Source organism: Gambusia affinis, linkage group LG03 (genome assembly GCF_019740435.1).
Source record: "Gambusia affinis linkage group LG03, SWU_Gaff_1.0, whole genome shotgun sequence".
Classification (NCBI taxonomy): Eukaryota; Metazoa; Chordata; class Actinopteri; order Cyprinodontiformes; family Poeciliidae; genus Gambusia; species Gambusia affinis.
In genome coordinates, this window is record NC_057870.1 from 26554502 (window position 1) to 26573234 (window position 18733).

General features: G+C 37.7%; 1 protein-coding gene across 6 annotated transcripts in view; it reads left to right on the forward strand.

The window, feature by feature from the left end:
* The window catches only part of wdfy3 (WD repeat and FYVE domain containing 3), a 92720-nt gene that overhangs the window by 49903 nt on the left and 24084 nt on the right, over nucleotides 1–18733 (forward strand). For 4 of the 6 annotated variants that reach the window (XM_044110928.1, XM_044110923.1, XM_044110926.1 and 1 more), the window contains 19 exons: nucleotides 1531–1631; nucleotides 3916–4134; nucleotides 5076–5260; nucleotides 7560–7791; nucleotides 7898–8058; nucleotides 8598–8709; nucleotides 8802–8992; nucleotides 10116–10268; nucleotides 11106–11179; nucleotides 11296–11457; nucleotides 11956–12050; nucleotides 12158–12278; nucleotides 13166–13383; nucleotides 14598–14794; nucleotides 15561–15695; nucleotides 15795–15974; nucleotides 16731–16964; nucleotides 17052–17151; nucleotides 17968–18128. In XM_044110928.1, coding sequence (XP_043966863.1) covers nucleotides 1531–1631; nucleotides 3916–4134; nucleotides 5076–5260; nucleotides 7560–7791; nucleotides 7898–8058; nucleotides 8598–8709; nucleotides 8802–8992; nucleotides 10116–10268; nucleotides 11106–11179; nucleotides 11296–11457; nucleotides 11956–12050; nucleotides 12158–12278; nucleotides 13166–13383; nucleotides 14598–14794; nucleotides 15561–15695; nucleotides 15795–15974; nucleotides 16731–16964; nucleotides 17052–17151; nucleotides 17968–18128 — 3031 coding nt within the window. The remainder of the gene's footprint in view (nucleotides 1–1530; nucleotides 1632–3915; nucleotides 4135–5075; nucleotides 5261–7559; nucleotides 7792–7897; nucleotides 8059–8597; nucleotides 8710–8801; nucleotides 8993–10115; nucleotides 10269–11105; nucleotides 11180–11295; nucleotides 11458–11955; nucleotides 12051–12157; nucleotides 12279–13165; nucleotides 13384–14597; nucleotides 14795–15560; nucleotides 15696–15794; nucleotides 15975–16730; nucleotides 16965–17051; nucleotides 17152–17967; nucleotides 18129–18733) is intronic. The other 2 variants (XM_044110925.1, XM_044110924.1) reach the window with 2 other exon arrangements.

Below are 18733 nucleotides of genomic sequence, written 5' to 3' on the forward strand. Positions count from 1 at the left end.
AATTTAATAAATAGAACACAGAGGGGAAAAGATGAACCTACCTACCAACCCACTCTCCCTCTCACCCTCCCTCCATCCCTCTTTCCTTTCTTTCTTTCTTCTTTCTTTTTTTCTTTCTATCTTTCTTTTTCTTTCTTTCTTCCTTTCTCTCTCTCTCTTTCTTTCTTTCTTTCTTTCAGCTCCATCTGTGGATTTTCTTTCTAAAGTCTTGATGACTTTTTTACTTTTTATTTTTTACTTGACATATTTAGTAATGTTGATGAAAACAGCAGAATTCCAGTTTAAGTAAAATTCATTTCCAGGAATCAGATTTTGCTGAACTGACAAGTTTTCTTGAAACGAGACACTATGTCTTATTTTCTTCGTTTGCATATCTGCGCTGATGTATTTTTCCCATTTGCATAAAATGCTTCCCAGATGTTTGGCTCTCCTCACTGAGCATCTATAAGGCTTTGATGTTTAAATGTTTAAAGTTCCAACTTTGATTTATTCCGTCTTTTTGCACACATATGGTCTGTTGTCACGCTGTGTTGTTTTTCTGTAGTTATGCAGAAAACAAATGTAACTGAGATGTTTTACTGTCAGCAGCTGCCATCATGGCTGCTTGTTTTGTTTCTGGTTAAGTTAAATTGCTTCAAACCCATTTAAGAAAATATAAATCCCACATGAAGTGTGTTCAGTTCTGGAGAAAATGTTACATTCACAATTTACAATGCTATTGGAAAGAAGGTGTAGCATAGCAGGGAGCAATTGGTACCGCATATAAGAACATGATTGACAGCGCTAAGACCCGCCTCTTCCCTCTAGTTGGTTGTTTCTAGTTAGCACTGGGAAAAAGTAGAAAAACTAATTTAAAAAAAAAAAAAATTCCACTGATCATTTGTCTCAGCAGAGACAGATGATGCATTTCTTCAGACAGTGGGGGAAAAAAAGAAAAATACTTTAACAAATAAGTAGAAAAATATACTTTTTATGAAAGTTATTCAGTGCTGCTTTAAATACTTTTTTTTTAGGTTTATATGTTCATTTTGTATTTTCTTGGACCAGTCAGGTGAATAAAGTGAGAGACATTTCAAAACATAAAATGTTACAATTTTGCTTCCCTCATCCCTTCTGTAATAAAAACTGTAGTAAATTACCTTATAACATTGAGTTTATTTGTATTGTCTTTAAATCCAAAGTTTGAACACTTACCTTGAAAATCCTTAAAAAGTGGTTGAATTTCACTGTGGGGAAAGTGTAAGAATCCTTATGAACCTTCACCTCCTCAGTAAGCACATTCGTCAGAGTAAATACTTTTCAGTTTGAATTTCTATGTGATACTTCAAAGCTTTTCTGTTTGAAAGCACACAAATTGTCCTCTTGTTTTTAAGTTTTACGCAGTTTTTCTTGCAGCAGCATCTGGAAGCACGCTGTAAATCTCCTCTGCAGCTCCTCCGTGTTTAAGCTGACAGCATGTGTTTAGCATGTGCTACAGCTGCGTCCTGAGACAGATGGCTCATCAATCTCTCCTCTGCTTTCCCTCTGCAGGTGTCTGTTTCTGCCCAGCCTGGCGCCCCACAACGCCCCCACCAGCAACGCCACCACGTCCGGGGTCAACGATGGAGCCGTTCTCAGCGGCATGGGGACTGGTAAGATGTCTGCTTCGTACTCGCTCTTCTGTAAAAACTGTTGACAATGCTGAGAATAAAATTCAGTCAACTGGGGCTGGACAGTAAATCAATAACAGAACATATCACGATAGACACATGATCAATATCAGTAGATAATAAAAACAAGATTCATTTGATCAACTCTGTTAGAACTTGTCTTTGGTTTTTTGTTGTCGTTAAGCTGCCATTCAAATAATACATAAAGAGGAAAAATAAAGGCATCAAACCTAAAACAGGAAGTTAATCATAGACAAAACAGATAAAGCAAAGTAAAGGTGATGCATGTTAGAAAGGGACACAAACAAATAACGAACTTAATTTGGGGTTATTTGCAATATATATAATAAAATATTCAATATTCAATGTATAGAATATTCAGTGAACTCCGATACAGAAATGCACAGCATTCTGGGAGATGTAGGCAGAGGAAAGGCGCTGACTGCTCATCCTCTCAGCAAGCAAAGTTAGGTAGGTGAAATCAACTGACTCACTCACTCTTTGGTTACCTAGCAACAACTTGCTGGATAGCAAATAGTATGAAGTTCCCCCCGCTCCCTCAACCTAGCAATGATCTGCTGAGTAACTGACACAGCAACAGTTTCAGGTTTCACCACTTTGCTTCATAACTGCTTAAAAATAAGAAATAACAATGTGAAGTGAAAAATGTGGAAAAGAGGAAAGGTCATGATACCAGTTCAGCAGTATTTCACATATTTTTAATAAAAAAAACAAATCAATAATCTTCAATATCAGCTGATATAAAATGCTTATATCTTGATAGGTTTGATATCGTCCAGTTTTCTGATTCAGATGCATTGGAGCAGAAATGGATCCAAAAGTAGCAGGACTGGAATTGCAGAGAAACCAATGGATATGTGACATAGTGCTAGGGGATAAATCGATTATTGATTTAATCAATTAATTGAATTTTTAATTTTTGAAGATTAGATTTTTGTGAATCCAGGATTTATTTCCCACCATTGCATTCTTTGGGCTTCCATAGATCAGAGTGATGTCATACACTGTAGCAACCAGTGACTCAGCATTTTCTGCGTCCATCTTTTCCACTAAGCAGCCGATTCTTCTTTCTTACATTGATGTGTGAGCAAGTTGCAAAAAAGGAACTGTGGGTTTTCAGGTTTTAAGTTTTTTGTTTTAATGTAAAATAATGTTAATTCCTCATGTTTAAAAATTGTGCCTTGAGGCAGCAGATTTAATTAGTTGTCAGTGCAGTTTCTCTTAATAATAAATCTTTGAGGTGGGTAATATACCATATAACACAGAAAAGGAATAGTTGGTGCTCATTTTGATGGATATAATCTGTGACGTTATGGATGGATTTCTATTAGATGTCCTTCTTTAATATTTATGAAGCACAGAGACTCTTCGTCCTCTCTTACATTACGTTTTCCCTCTCCACTAGTTTCCTCTTTCCACCCAGTGTCCTGCTCTATTTATAGACTTTGCTCTTTTCCTCCCTCGTGTTTCTCTGTCGCTCAAATTCTTCGCTCTTCGTGTCCTTATCATTTCTTATCCCGATGTCCAGTCTCTCTCTCTTTTTCATTCCCTGTCAGCGACCGACCCCTTCCCAGACCTGTGGATGATGTCATCCAGAAATGGATTCAGAAATAAATCCTGCTCCTCTTAACATCCACGTTTTACCAACTTAAAAAATTTATATGCATAAAATAAATACACTTTTTTCAAGCAAGTAAACATGGCTTCAAAATGTTATTTGTGGCATAAATGTGTATGTAAAGGTAAAATATTATTATAAAAATTATTAATGATAATTTGGGGTAATATTGACTAAATGTTTAATCAGGAGTTCTAATGATTTTTATGACTTAGACACAAATGGATTGTTTGATGAATTAAATAAAATTGTGAAATCATGACGTTTAAAACTAAATATTTTCAAATGAATCCATATTTATCAATACTTTCATTGAACAAATGTGAGAAAATAGTAAATACAGGCAGTTTTAAAAAGAAAATCATTAATTAGAATTTATAGTGATAACAATGAATTGGAATTCTTGTACTAAGAAACGTATCACGATAAATGATAAACGATATCATAAATGCCCACCTCATATTCTGTAGGCAATAGAAGAGCTCAGTTTTACTAAACTTTACAACCGCCACTGCGCTTATTTAAAAATAAATCTGGAAGATGTTCATAGCTGTGCCTGCCTGTTACCATGACAACGTACTCGTTCTTGTTTGTTTTTCATCACGCGGTTCTTTCCTCCTCCTCCAGGTGAGCGCCTGTTTCCCCCACCGTCCGGCCTCAGCTACTCCACCTGGTTTTGCGTGGAGCGATTCAGCGCGGCCCCCCAGACCCACCAGGTGCGGCTGCTGACGGTGGTGCGGCGGGCCACCTCCTCAGAGCAGCACTTCGTCTGCCTGGCCGTGGTTCTGTCCGCCAAAGACCGCTCGCTCACCGTCTCCACCAAGGAGGAGCTGCTGCAGACATACTGTGAGAGCAGCAGGAACCCTGCATTGTATCTTACATAATACCCAAACACAAACTTGGATGGGTGGTTGAAATGCTCTGGTTAAAAGCAACCAATCAGAACCAGGAGGCGGGTCTTAGCACTCTCAATCAACCTCATGTACTCACCTCAACTTATTGTTACAAAAAAAACAGTTTATCTGCTGTCATGGATATCTATTCTAACTAGGCTTAGCATTCACAACAGGCTGGAAGCCGTAGCATGGCAGAAAGTAATTGGTGACAAAAACATGCGTGATTGACAACGCTAAGACCCACCTCTTGGCTCTGATTGGTTGTTTCACGTTAGCACTGGGAGAAAGCAGAGGAACATAAAATGTTATGTTTTAGTTGACCTTGTCCCTGATGTAGCAGTAGGCCTGTTGCAATACTCAATAAATCAGTTAATCACATGATCAACTAAAATAAGTTCAATATTTTCCATTCGGACAATTTATTTTTTTTCTAGTTTTTCTTTTTCTTCCAAAAACTGTATGACAAAAGTCTTCAACCTGATGCTTTGATCTCAACAAGCTTTTTTTTGAAGGACAGTTTGGCTTAGAAAGACTTTATTACTGTTTTTATTTGTTGTTTTTGTTGTTTTGTTTATTTTTGTTTACAATATTAATAAGTCATTAATATTGATGAATTTTGGTGTTATTTCACTTATAACAAGACATTTTTGTAAGTGAAACAATCTTCCAATGGAACTAGAACGTTTCATCCATATTAAAGAATTATTTAGTTTAGTTCTTGCTAAAAAGTTAGTTACAAGTTAGTTTTGTTTTATTTCAAGAAAAAGATGTTTCACTAGAAACTGTACCAAAGATACTTAAGATTTTGTGTTTTTGCAGTGCAGTCTTGCTGTTTCTTTCTACCTGAGCTTTGTGACTCATTCATGCTGCTTCTCTCTCTCTCTCTCCAAGCAGCGGACGAGTCGAGCGAAGAGGCCTCTTTCTACGAGATCCTGCCGTGCTGCGCCCGTTTCCGCTGTGGAGAGCTGATCGCCGAGGGCCAGTGGCACCACCTGGTGCTCGTCATGAGCAAAGGCATGCTGAAAAACAGCACGGCCACGCTGTACCTGGACGGCCAGCTCATCAGCACCGTCAAGGTAACGGTTGCAGACACACTGCCATGCTAAAGATGGAGATTATACGGTTTATTGATCTATGCAGAGAAATATTTTATTAACGTTTTAAAGGAGAGACGAAGCCTTTCACAGTATCAAATTTTGCTGGACGATAAATTATCCCAGACGTTATTGTGATGAGCGATAGTACTGTTGTTTTGAGAACATTTTCATAATGCAGTATTGCAAGAACATGTTCTAAAAGATAAATAAACTCTAAATTCTAATGAACATTTAACGCAAGTACTGGAAGACATTTTAAAATAAAATAAAAACAAGCAAAATGAATTATAAAGTCTAGAAAGAAAGAAAAGACAAAATGATAAATCATGCCAATGGAAATTATTGAGATTGTTTTAATTTATCATGCAAATAACTGATTTATTGCATATTGTGTCTAAGACAAACCAGGCTTCTAATAATTTTAAGTGGTTTCATTTTAGTTTTAATTGTAGTTTTATGTTGTTATGACATTTTGTCTGACTCAGTTGGTTCTATTTAATTTGTGTTTGCTAGTTTCTATCAGTTATTATTAGTTAGATATTGTTTACTTTTAGTATAGATTTTATTAGTCGTATGATTAAGTTTAGTTTTTTCATGCATTGGTTAGTTTTTAGGTCCAGGATTATTATAAAGTATTGTGATTATAATACTCAACAGAAGATAACATTTTAAAAAAATAGATTCAGCGGTTTCAACTGATTGGGGTTTTCTTTCAACTTCTGCTCTTCCTGAAACTTTTGTATGTAAAAAAGAAAAAAAGTGATTAATTGCATTTGAATTTTTAACGTATAAAAATCCTTGCACTAAAATATAGTTAATGCAGAAGGCTGATTTCCTTCACTTCTGCTCTAATTTATAGAAATAAAGTCGGCTTGAAGGATTTTAGACTCTTTCATCGATTCATCTCTGCAGATGATGTTACTTTATTGCAATTAAGATAGCTGATCAGTAAAAAGTTTAAGAATGAAAGGTTTTTTGTAATAAATCAGGATGTATCTGATCTTTATCTGGACAGAACACATAGTTTCTGTCACTAAGCAAAAATCCTTTCAGCTACTAAAAAATTCAGCTAACATTGTAAAACCCCAGTTTTAGCCGATACCTTTCTGTTTGGACGCCTTTCTGCTGGCCGTTTCGTGCAGCAGTCAGCAGACTGGGATGTGGTCTGCGGTCAGGGGTGACTTTAGATTTCCCCCCTGAGGTTAAACACCAAACCACAAGTCACATCTTCCTGTCTGCAACACTGATAACAGCGGTTTCATTTCCTGCTGAGGTCAACATGCAGGAAACGACAATCCGCTGCTACGTGGCTCAGATTGGTTAAAATCACGTGTTGCATTTCCATTAAAAACCTGGTTGGGTTAAAAGATTTTTTGCTTGTCAAAAGAACAGATTGTATGTAAAAATAAAGGTTGATTTCCTCTATTTTGGTTTAAATATTTAATGAGTTACATGAAAGATGAGTTTTTTCATTATATATGCAGATATGGATAACAATTTCAACTGATTATAATTTATTTTGGAACTATAAGAGGATTTAAAAAAACTGCATTTTTTCTAGTTTTTCTACCATGATTATTGATTGATTATTTATATTATATATTATACATTTTTGCCACATGTAAAAACTGGATTGATGTTTTTTAAACCTTTGAGGTACATTTTGGAAAGGATATTTTTGTGGTATTCATCTTTTTGAAATATAAGAGCATAATGCCCCATTTGAAACATCAGACGATGAAGATCTGCTGCCCCCTGGTGTTTAGGGGTGCCATCACACCTTAAATCTTCCTAAGCCATTGGCAGATTATTTCACTTATAACATGAGCTAAATGTCCTCTTATAAGAAAAATAATCTGCCTGGGTAACTGAAATGTTAATTATAAGTTAGTTTTGTGTTATTTCTAGTGTACTAAGATATTAGTTCTAGAAACTAGAGCAAAGATACTTGGTAAGGTTTTGTGTTTTTGCAGTGGAGGACGTCGCTCAAAGCATAGAATTAGATTGAATAGATCTGCTCTCATGAGTCGGGCACATTGTCATAATACCTGACCCAGAATTTTTTTTAGTATTGGATTGGATCGGTGCATCTCTAATTTTATGACTGCAAAAAGTTAGAATTTTTGGGTTTCCTGCTGGTTTGTCTGAAGATCAAACAACAGCCGATTTCTCAGAGCATTTCAAAAGCCTTGGCTCTCTTTCTGTGGAAACTGAACTTATAATTCCTCCTCTTTAAAGTCTCTTTTATGTTTTTCCCACCGTTTCTCCTGCGATTCAGATTCACTACATCCACAGCACTCCGGGCGGCTCTGGCTCCACCAACCCCCCTGTAGTGAGCACCGTTTACGGGTACATTGGCACGCCGCCCGCACAGCGCCAGCTGTCCAGCCTGGTGTGGCGTCTGGGTCCCAGCCACTTCCTGGAGGAGGTTTTACCAGCCACCAGTGTGGCCGCCATCTTTGAACTGGGACCAGACTATGTGGGCAGCTTTCAGGCCGTCTACTTGCCCTGTGAGCGAACCCTTTTTGACATCATCCTTTATTTTAACCCCATCATCTTTCCACCCATACAGGTGGTTTTTCTCTTTGCTTTTCACCAACTTTTATCTATCTATAGGCAAAGACACAAAGACGGAAGTTGCGCCTGCCACTCCGGTGGCTCTGGTACCGGAGGAGAAAGTGTCTTTCAGCCTCTATGGACTCTCTGTCTCGACGTTAACTGTGGCTAAAATCAGGAAAGTTTACAACAAACTGGACAGCAAAGCTATCGCCAAGCAGGTGAGAAATACTGAACTAATATCTCATCTGAATCAAATATGTAGAGCAGAATAAATTACAAATATTGTTAACTGCAAACATGCAAAGATGACCTAGTGGGCTGATCCATCAAACCTCTCTCACTGCAGAGCAGAAGAGGACAGTGGGTGATTTTTAGACTTTTGTTGTGATACATAAGATCAGGGGAATAAGATCAGCTTCACATAAACGTATTGGCCAAACACCAATCTGACCAAAATTGGAATCAGCAGATCAGGCTTTTTAAAGAGTAAACTGCATTCGGTGCACCAAAATAAATAAAAATGTTTGCACTTCTGTTGTTTCATCATAGTTAAAGTGTACAGCATTTTTTTATTATTTCTCGGTAACCAAAACCTGTTTTGGTGAATAAAACAAAAACCTGACTGTTTATACTGTTTTATTAAGAAGACTGTAATAAATGAACAGTGGTTACCCTGGTTGGGGAGCAAGTAAAGCCTGGTGGCCCGCCAGGCCTATCATACACTGAGTATAACTGAACTGCCTCCTTCTTTCTTCAGCTCGCTGTGTCCTCCCATGAAAACGCCACTCCTGTCAAGCTGATTCATAACGCTGCAGGCCACCTCAATGGGCCCGCTCGTACCGTTGGTGCCGCCGTCATCGGATATTTAGGTAAACCAGTTCCTTAAGCCAGTTTTCGAAGCAGCTTTCTGTAGTTCTGAATGAATAAAATTACATTTCCTCCACTTTTCTTACCCTCTCAGGTGTTCGTACGTTCGTTCCCAAACCTGTCGCCACCAACCTGCAGTATGTTGGCGGCGCCGCGGCCATCCTGGGCCTGGTTGCCATGGCGTCGGATGTGGAGGGGCTCTATGCGGCTGTTAAAGCGTTGGTGTGTGTTGTGAAGAGCAACCCTCTGGCCAGTAAGGAGATGGAGCGCATCAATGGCTACCAGGTGGGTCACCTGACGCCTCGACTAGTGATATTCAGTCACAGTAACAGAATTACAGAGAAGGTCAAAAATTTTACAAATGGAGATTTGTCCTGCGTTTGCATCTACATTCTTCACGCAAAGTTTATGGAGTCAATATTTTTAAATTTTGTTTTTTCTTTCTATTGAATTCTTGATTCACTTCCTATTTTGGAACTGCAAAAAAAATTTCAAATGTAGACTTCTGACACACTCAAACATTTGGCTGGTAGAGCTGTTGTCAATCGGTTACCATGCCAACGGCTGTTTGCCAGAGTAGAGTTAGCAGAGAGGGCAAGAAAAAAGGGAGAAATGTGTTTAGTCCTCTTTTGCATTTCAGAACTGACAGACACCGTATTTTACCTATCAAGCTTTAATTTAAGACATTTTTATGAAATTCAGGTAAGAAATAATTGCGCTCTGACCATTTTTGTGATTCTGCTCGTCCAGCATGGGAACAGTTTGGTTTCATTGACACAATTCAATGCATAGTAATGGTAACCAAAATGGTTTTCTGTCATAATAGCATATCTTTCAATATAATATAATATACATATATATATATATATATATATATATATATATATATATATATATATATATATATATATATATATATATATATATATATATATATATATATTTAAAACTGCAACTGGAAGACATTTTAAATATCTAAAGTAAATAAACAAGACAACCAAAGATATAAAATAGTTCCTAGGGTATCTGTAAACAAAAATATCATTCAAAAAGTGTCTAGTTGAGACCAAAGCACCAGACTCAAGAATTTTATCATCCAATATTTGGTAGAACGAGAGAAAAACCATAAATCCTGCAAATGGAAATTATTAAGCTTATTTTAATTTATCATTTGATTCATTGGTTTATTGGTTACGGCGATCTTAGAATAATCTTAACCATGCCTTGCTTTAGCCGGGCTCATTTTCTTCTTTTGAATTTTTGTTGTGAAATATGTTGCCCCCAACTGGTATGTCATTGCTATTACAGCATTTTTTTATTGGAATCCATCATACAGTGAAGACACAGACTTCTTTAAACTTAAAGAACTAATTTAAAGACTGGATTCATTTAGTTTTTTCCCCTTTAGCTGCTAGCTATGCTGCTAAAGAAGAAGCGCTCACTGCTCAACAGCCACATCCTGCACCTCACCTTCTCTCTGGTGGGAACGGTGGACAGCGGCCACGAAACCTCCATCATTCCCAACTCCACTGCTTTTCAGGACTTACTGTGTGACTTTGAGGTGAGAAGATTTGCTTTGAGGAGCTTTTATCTCTTAATTCTTACACTGAAATGTTTTACTCAGCTGATTGTGGGGTGGCAAACGTTTATGATAACAGACTTGGCAAAAATTGTAAATTGTAATATTGTATTTCATTTTTCTTAAAAATGAGTGAATATATATTGACTTTGGTCAAGGCTTGGTCACTATTAAACTGAGTCCAGTGATTCTTTTTTTGGAGGGGGGGGGGTTAGTAAATTACAATGTTGACTATAGTTGAATAAATTAAATGGATTTATTATTATAATTTTTTTACGTAACTGTAATAAGCACTTGATTTAAATAAATGGAGGGTCTTTGCGGTAAAAATATCAAAAGAATTTACTTGGTTAATTCAAACTCATGTGCCACCTGCACTAGCAAGTAACTAAACCATGTTTAATGTAAAAAAGCTTAATTTTTTTGTATAAATTGATTATGCAACATTTTATTTGTATAAAAAATATAAAAAAATTGTCTCAACGTTTTTATACAAAGTCTTCATGACTTTGTATAAAAAAGTTTATACAAATGGTTATAAAGCTTTTTCTGTAGAAAAAGTGTTATACAAGATTTTTTTAATAGAAAACAACAACAAAGCTTTTATTAATACAAAATGCTTATTTTTTATATAAAAAATAATTAAGTAATTACAACATACTCAGATTTATTAAATTAACTTAATTTACGCTCACTTAAATTGCACAAGTTATTGTTACTCAATCGGTTTATTTAATAAAAACTAAATAGAGGTTGCATCTATTTTTTTAAGTAAGGAGAAGTAACTAGGTTTTACAGTGTTGTCTTTCTGCCCCTCAGGTTTGGCTTCATGCCCCCTATGAACTCCACTTGTCTCTCTTTGAGCATTTTAATGAGCTGCTGACAGAGTCCAGGCAAGAATCAAACATTTTTAAAAATTTCTTAAAATAAAATTCTGCTTTTTAACTTTTTTGTTTGTTTGTTTGCTTTCTTGTCTGAAAATAAAATAAACTTGGTTTTGCTCAAACAGTGAAGCAGCAAAAAACTCTAAACTGCTGCGGGAGTTTCAGCTGATCCCCAGGTTGCTGCTGACGCTGCGCGACACGTCGCTGTCGCAGCCAACAGTGGCGGCCATTAGCAACGTCCTCAGCCTGCTGCTGCAAGGCTTTCCCAACCCATACGACCTGCTCAGGTGAACACACGCACGCACACACACGCACACACACACACACACACGGCAGCACTGATCCTGATTGGCTGTAAGCTAGATGTTAGCTTCTGCAGTAGTGCTTATATGGTTTACACAGTGCGTATTAATGGATAGTAAAGTATATTTGGTGTTTGAACTATTGAAATAGGCAGTTATAAGTGTTTTTGGAGGGATCTGAAGCAAAAATATGAGTTTCAGGCTTTATGTTTTCTACATATTTAACCAGGTAGCTTCATCAGTTCCCCTGTAGCAGATTTGCTTTGTTACCGTCGAGTTGAGCTGAAAATACATCACAATCACGCTGGAAAACAAATTTAAATGATTTTTCATGATCTCATTTTTTACGGCACAAAATTGTGTGTTGATTTGTTCACATTAGATCAGCTTTCTTAATTTATACAGCAGTTCTTTTAAAATATGTAGAATGTGAAGTTACTAGTAAAGAATGAGAAAAAGAAAGTTTGTTTTTCTGCCTCCCAGGTTTGGCCAGTTCATCTCCTCGACTCTCCCCACTTTCGCTGTGTGTGAGAAGTTTGTTGTCATGGAAATCAACAACGAGGAGAAGATTGATGGAGGTGATTATTATTGAATTTATTTCCCTGCAGCATTTCTGTAATGAATGATCTGGAAATAAATGGAGAACCTTTGGATGTGACTTCTGGAAACGTTGTTCTGTTTGCAGGTAACGACGACGATTTCGGCGGCCTCCTGTCAGCCAGTCTGATCTTGCTGAGGAATCGACTTTTGGACAATTTGCTTAAGCTGCTTTTCACTACGAAGGAGAAGTGCACAGTCAACGTCCAGTAAGACGCCATTTTTCTCCTGAATATGCATGAAGTGAAAGAACATACATTCCAACAATTAAATTTTGGCTGTAATGATTAATGAATCGATTATAGTCAATTTACTTACTAATTGATAAATAATAACCTAGAGTATACAGACTCTAAAATAGACAATTTGCTGAAACAATATAACATTCCAAAACATTAATTAAGCCAAAACGATCCTAAAAATTTATACATTGTCTATTTAAGATAAAAAGAGATCTTTGTCTGTTAATATTTTCTTCCTGAAACTCTGAGTGGCATCGTTTTAGCTTCGCCTGATTAAAATTTTGCATAAATAAAATATTCTATTAAGCACCTTTGGTTATGCAATTATTAAACAGTTAATTGAAAAAAATCAGCCCTATGCTGTAATGATTTTAACCACAAAAGGCTGTATTTTCTATTTAAAGTATTTTTCACCCTTTGCTATAAATGATTAGTCGAACACAATCGGCCAACGGAACCAGTACTTTTTTAATCAATATAAATTAATTACTAACGTAAAACAAGCTCCTTTACCTTGCTGAAAAGTTACATGTAAGTTAGTTTTGTTTAATTTCAGGTGGACTAAAATATTTGCATTAGAAAGTAGACAAAAATTACTTGGTAAGATTTTACAGTGCAACAACCTGGACATGAAATATTGACCAACATATTAGATGTGTTTTGATGATGCTGTCATCAAAATGTATTCTTTACCGGTTTTCTCTATTGCTGACTGATGTTTTATTATTACTTTGTATTTTTCTGTTTTTTGAAATATGCTACACAAATAAACACTACTGATTGATTGAACAGCTTGTCCAAGAAGCACAGAGGTTTGTTCTTTACGGTTTATTTAACTCTCTTTGCTTCTGCAGGGCATGCGAGGAATTTGTGCGAACGCTGGGCTTCGACTGGCTGCTGATGTTCATGGAGGAGCATCTGCACTCGACCACGGTGACGGCGGCGCTGCGGATCCTGGTGGTGCTGCTGTCCAACCAGCCCATCCTGAACCGCTTCAGGGAGGGCTTGAGTGGAGGCGGCTGGCTGGATCACACCGACTCCGTCCTGACCAATAAGATCGGCACGGTCCTGGGTGAGCGCAAAGCGCCTTTTCACCGCACAAATCAAACTTCAACGCAGATCCAAACCTCAGTTTAGTTAAAGTTAGGTGGTTTTGTTGCATGAACAGGCAGAGGTTTGATGTATAGCGTAAAACCCTGTATGTTGTAACATGGCTCAGCAGACGACTCTCCGCACTCTGCCAACGCTTTTCGTCGGAGCTGGCCTTCGTTCAGTAAACAGAAAGCTGCTCAGTTTGTGCGCCGCACAGCCAAGGGTTTGTTTTCTTGTTATTCGCCTTCCTGTTCCCCCCGCTGCAGAAATCATAATTCCTCCTGAGCTCAGTGGTTTTCAACCTACCCTAGTTTCAGAAACCCTCCCAAAATACTTTAAAGGGGCAGTGTTACGTGTTTTCCATGCAGTGCCGGTTTACAACACAGTCAATTAACTATGTTACCTTCAGTTGTTATAAAAATGCTATATATATATATATATATCAAATATTACTTAAAATAAATTTGACATTGTAATTTAACATCTTTAAATTGGGCCTCTGTCTCTTTAAGAAGTTTCTGCTCTTTTTGAGGCACTGCCTTCAGTAAGTCATCTTAGCCTTGCTCCTCTATTAGCCCTTGAACAATGTTTTTACCAGGGTTACTCTAAGAAACAGCTGTGAGTTCAGTAGATGCGCAGTTCCATCAGGTGTTTGCTAATTGCTTGTGGATAGTCTGTAGGAGCCAAGTGGAGGAGTTGTTCTGTGAGTTGCAAGCTTGTGAGATTGAAAGCTGCTGCTCGAAGGAGGAGCTTCGTCCTGGAAGGCGGGGCTAGGTGTTTAGCAGCTGAATGGTTGCCGTGGAGATTAAAGGATTTCTCAGTCATGCATGACAGAATCATAGCAACATTCCAGGTTTGTTTTTATTTGGAAATAACATCATAAGATGATGAAAAGCTCAAAAAAGTCACTTTTACATGATACTGCCCCTTTAAATACCTGAGAATGCAAACTAAATCAACTGAGTGATTCACAGGTTGAGAACCATTGGTTCTGCTTTCAGAACTTCCCCACTTATACCGAATGTGTGCTGAAAGGAACCCCTTAGTTTTGTTCTGATTTGGAGTTGTAGCTGAAATATTTTAGCTCCTCTGAACCCCAAACCAGGTGCAGAAGTCCAGTTTAGATCTCCCTGCAGGTGCATCAGCCTCCCAGCTTTATTCACTCCTCGTTCTGCTTCCCACATTCATCTCTAGGCTTCAACGTCGGCCGAAGTGCCGGTGGACGGTCCACAGTGCGAGAGATCAACAAGGATGCCTGCCATTTCCCAGGGTTCCCTGTTCTGCAGACGCTGCTGCCAAAACACACGAATGTTCCTGAGCTCTACTTCCTGCTTATGGCTCTCTTCCTGCAGCAGCCTGTCATTGAGCTGCCAGACAGCCTGCAGGTACATGTTAGTATGCCCCTTTTCTTTTACTTTACTCTGATGAGTACTACTAAAAATATTCAAATGAACTAGCCTTTCTAGGGAAAGCTAATCATCCGTTAGTATTCCTAGCTCTACAGTGGACTAGTTTTCTTCTTATTTAAAAACGATTTTCTGTTAAAAAAAAGAAAAAAAACAACCTATTTTGTCAAAGTTATTGCCATACAAGACATACGAGGAATCAAAATTATGTTTCTTGGTAAAACTAGAAGACATCACATCACATTCCAATCAAGAAGAACAAATAGTAATAAAGTAGAAATAAAAATACACAATAATTAAAAAAAATCCTTTTGTAAAGGCTTCTTTAACTTGTGTGGTTCCTCAATATTTAATACTTGGCCCATTATTATTTTTGATATTATGTGATTGAGAAATGGGTTTATTTGAGCTTTTAATGACACTTTTTACTGTTTTTGTACAAGCAGCGTTCAGTTGCAAGTTATCTGTCTTGAAAAAGAAGAGTGGTAGGCTGATGGTTACCCATCAGCTAAAACTAAAATAACTGCTATATCTAGGAGTGCGCTCACTGCAATTTTTGTTGATTTTAAAAAACCTGACCTCCCGATTCTAATTTTTGGCCTGAAAATTCTCTAAATATTCATACAAAGTTCACCTAAATTAAGGAAATCGGGGACGATTTGCCCCTATGTAAGATATACTCGTAATGCTTTTTTCAAATTAAGTGTGACAGTTTGAGTTTAATTTGTGGTTTGTGTGTTTTCACTCTCAGTTTGACCTGGATTCCATCTGGACGTTTATCTTCGGGATGCCGGCCTCCAGTGGGGCGGTGGTCGGCTCCATCCACAGCGTTTGCACCGAGGCCGCCTTCCTGCTGCTGGCCATGCTGCGCAGCATGCTCAATCTGGTCAGAAATCACATTTTCAATCAGTTTTAAGGAAAGAAGGAAATCGACACAAGTTAAACACTTGAGTGGATATTTAATATTTGACATGTTTCCCTGCAGCCCTGGCAGTCTGAGGAGGAAGGCTCCTGGCTCCGGGAGTACCCGGTTACCCTCATGCAGTTCTTTAGGTACCTTTACCACAACGTGGCCGACCTCGCCCCGATGTGGCACAGCCCGGAGTTCCTCTGCGCCCTGGCGGCCACGGTCTTCCCCTTTAACATCAGGCCATACTCTGAGATGGTGAGTGTGTGGAGCTCTGCACAGTGAGACAAACATGACTTGACTGAATTAGGAGTTTCTCTTTTACTGAAGGCTTGAAATCATTTACTTTAAGTAATCAGATAATCCATCTTGGAGATTAAAAGATTTGAGTCTCTGAGTTGCAGTTTCAAGATTTCTCAGTGATTCTTAAAGTTTCTCACTAAAAAAAATATTTAAATATTGAAGTCTTTTTAATCTGTGGCGTTCCACAGGGTTTAATACTTGGCTCACTGTTATTTTGATCTTATGCACTCCCCTAAACTGTTTTTGTTTATTTGTTTAAATTATTTTCCCACTTGATGTTTTCAATGTAGTTTATTTGTTGTTTCTTTTTACTAGTAGTTTTTCTTTTGCTGATGGCTTGAAATTGTGTTCTTGAGACAATCAGATGATCCATCTTGGAGATTCAAAGATTAAAATCTTTCGTTGAGGCGGTTTCAAACCAGCAGTTTCAAGATATGTATCAAAGGCTTCTTTAACCTGTGGGGTTACCCAAGGCATAACACTTGGTCCACTGTTATTTTGATGTTAGCTGGTTTTGTTTGTTCGTTTAATGATTTTTATTTTTGTATCAACAGTATTCAATTTTAAGTAATCTCTCTATGTTTGTATTGAAAATGTTGCATCTTAAAATGTCAAAAAACAGGTGAAATTGAGAACTGGGTGAATGAGAGTTGTATTTTTTAATCGCGATACAGCTGAATAGACTAATTGTGTCCCTTTTATCGCCTTCAGGTGAGCGATTTGGACGACGAAGCCGGTTCTCCCACCGAAGAGTTCAAGGCCTTCGCCGGGGACACCGGTATGAACCGCAGCCAGTCTGAATACTGCAACGTGGGGTCCAAAACCTCCCTGACGAACCACCCCGCCAAAAAATATGTCTTCGACTTCATGAGGGTCCTGATCATGGACAACATGTGCATGACCCCCGCCAGCAAGCAGACGCCCATCATAGACATGCTGCTGGAGGTACTGGGAGCTGCCTACACCTCCGATAATGACCTCCGGTTATAAGTTTGGATCGTCTTCTGATCCTGTTTGTGTTTTGAACTGCAGGCCTCCCCGGATCGCTCCACCAGAACCCAGCAGAAGGAGTTTCAGTCCAGCATCATGGACGGCGTCATGGAGCATCTTCTGGCTGCAGACGTCCTTCTAGGTCAGAGCAAAGTCTGAAACACTTCCCACACTGCAGCAACACAAAATCTCACCAAGTAATTTTGGTCTAGTTTCTAGTGCATTTTGAATAAGATAAAACTTAACTTGCAAGTAACTTTTCAGCAATAAATAGGAGCTTGTTTTAAGTAAATAATTCCTTAATATTGATTTTTTTAAAAACTACTAGCATCAGTGGCTGATAGATTAACTTTTTACATGGGGAAATTAATTGTTATAAGTGAATTTATCTGCCAATGGAAGTAGTACTTTTTAAAATAAAGTTACTTGTAGGTTAGCTTTGTCTTATTTCAAGTGTACTTATGTATTTGCACTAGATGCTACACCAAAAATACTTGGTAAGATTTTGTGTTTTTGCAGTGCAAAGTCCAGTTGTCAGCAGATTTTAACCAGTCGACATTTAGTGAGGAAAAGAAGGCATTCTGTTAATTTGTCTCCCAATCACAGTTTTGTGCTTTCAGCTCAGGGATTTAATTATAGAAAATCAACACAATTCAATTAGCAAGAGGCTCCGGAGGGACGTAAGGCGGCGCTGAGCATTCCTCAGCTCTTTATGAAGCTTTATAGATGGACCACAAGCAGCAAATTACACTTTCTAGAACCGCATAGCAGCTTCTGTTTCAGTGAATCCTTCATTCACAAATTGTACCAAATATTTTTGGTCTAATTTCTGGTGCAAATGTCTTATTACACTTGAAATCTGACTAAGCTAACTTACAAGTAACTTTTATATAATATATAATTTTCTGGCCAAGACGGGAGACTTGACAGGTATGCTCTTCTGTGCATCTCCGTCCAGGTGAAGACGCCTCTCTGCCGCTCAGCACCGGCGGCAGTTATCAGATCCTGGTCAACAACGTCTTCTACTTCACCCAGAGAGTCGTGGACAAGCTGTGGCAGGGAATGTTCAACAAGGACTCCAAGCTGGTGGTGGACTTCATCGTGCAGCTGATTGGACAGGTACAACCAAAATCTGCTCTTTTTTTAAAATAAATTATTACTTCTATAATGTTGCAACGTTTTATGAGCAACCGGGTTTGTGAGCTGCCTGAGCTGAATAATTGAATCTTTTTTCCAGTTAATGGAGCCAGTCCATCTGCAGAATGTGATTAGAGGAGCAGCATGCATGGAGATGGGAACCATATCTGCCAATTTTACCTTGAAATGAGCAAAATTACATTAATGCTGAAGCATTTAGGGGCACTTTGTCAGACAGTTGGGGATTTTAGTATCTATATTTTTAGATATAAAGCTCCATATATATATATATAGATATCTAGTTTACATCTAATTAGGACTGAAAAATTAGTTGTATTTAAAATATTGTCAATTAATTCAGAAATTCACTACAAAAAAGAAATGCAGATTTAACATTCAGTAATGTTAAATTACTGAATGTCATTTCATTAATGTTAATTTCATTAACATTAATGAAATTAACATTAAAATGTGACAGATGTATCCTTTGCCACAAATGCATTTTTGTGGCATTGGCACAATAAAGGTAATAAAATATTTATTTTCTTATTTCAAAAGTTAATTTAATTATTTGTTTATTTGCATCT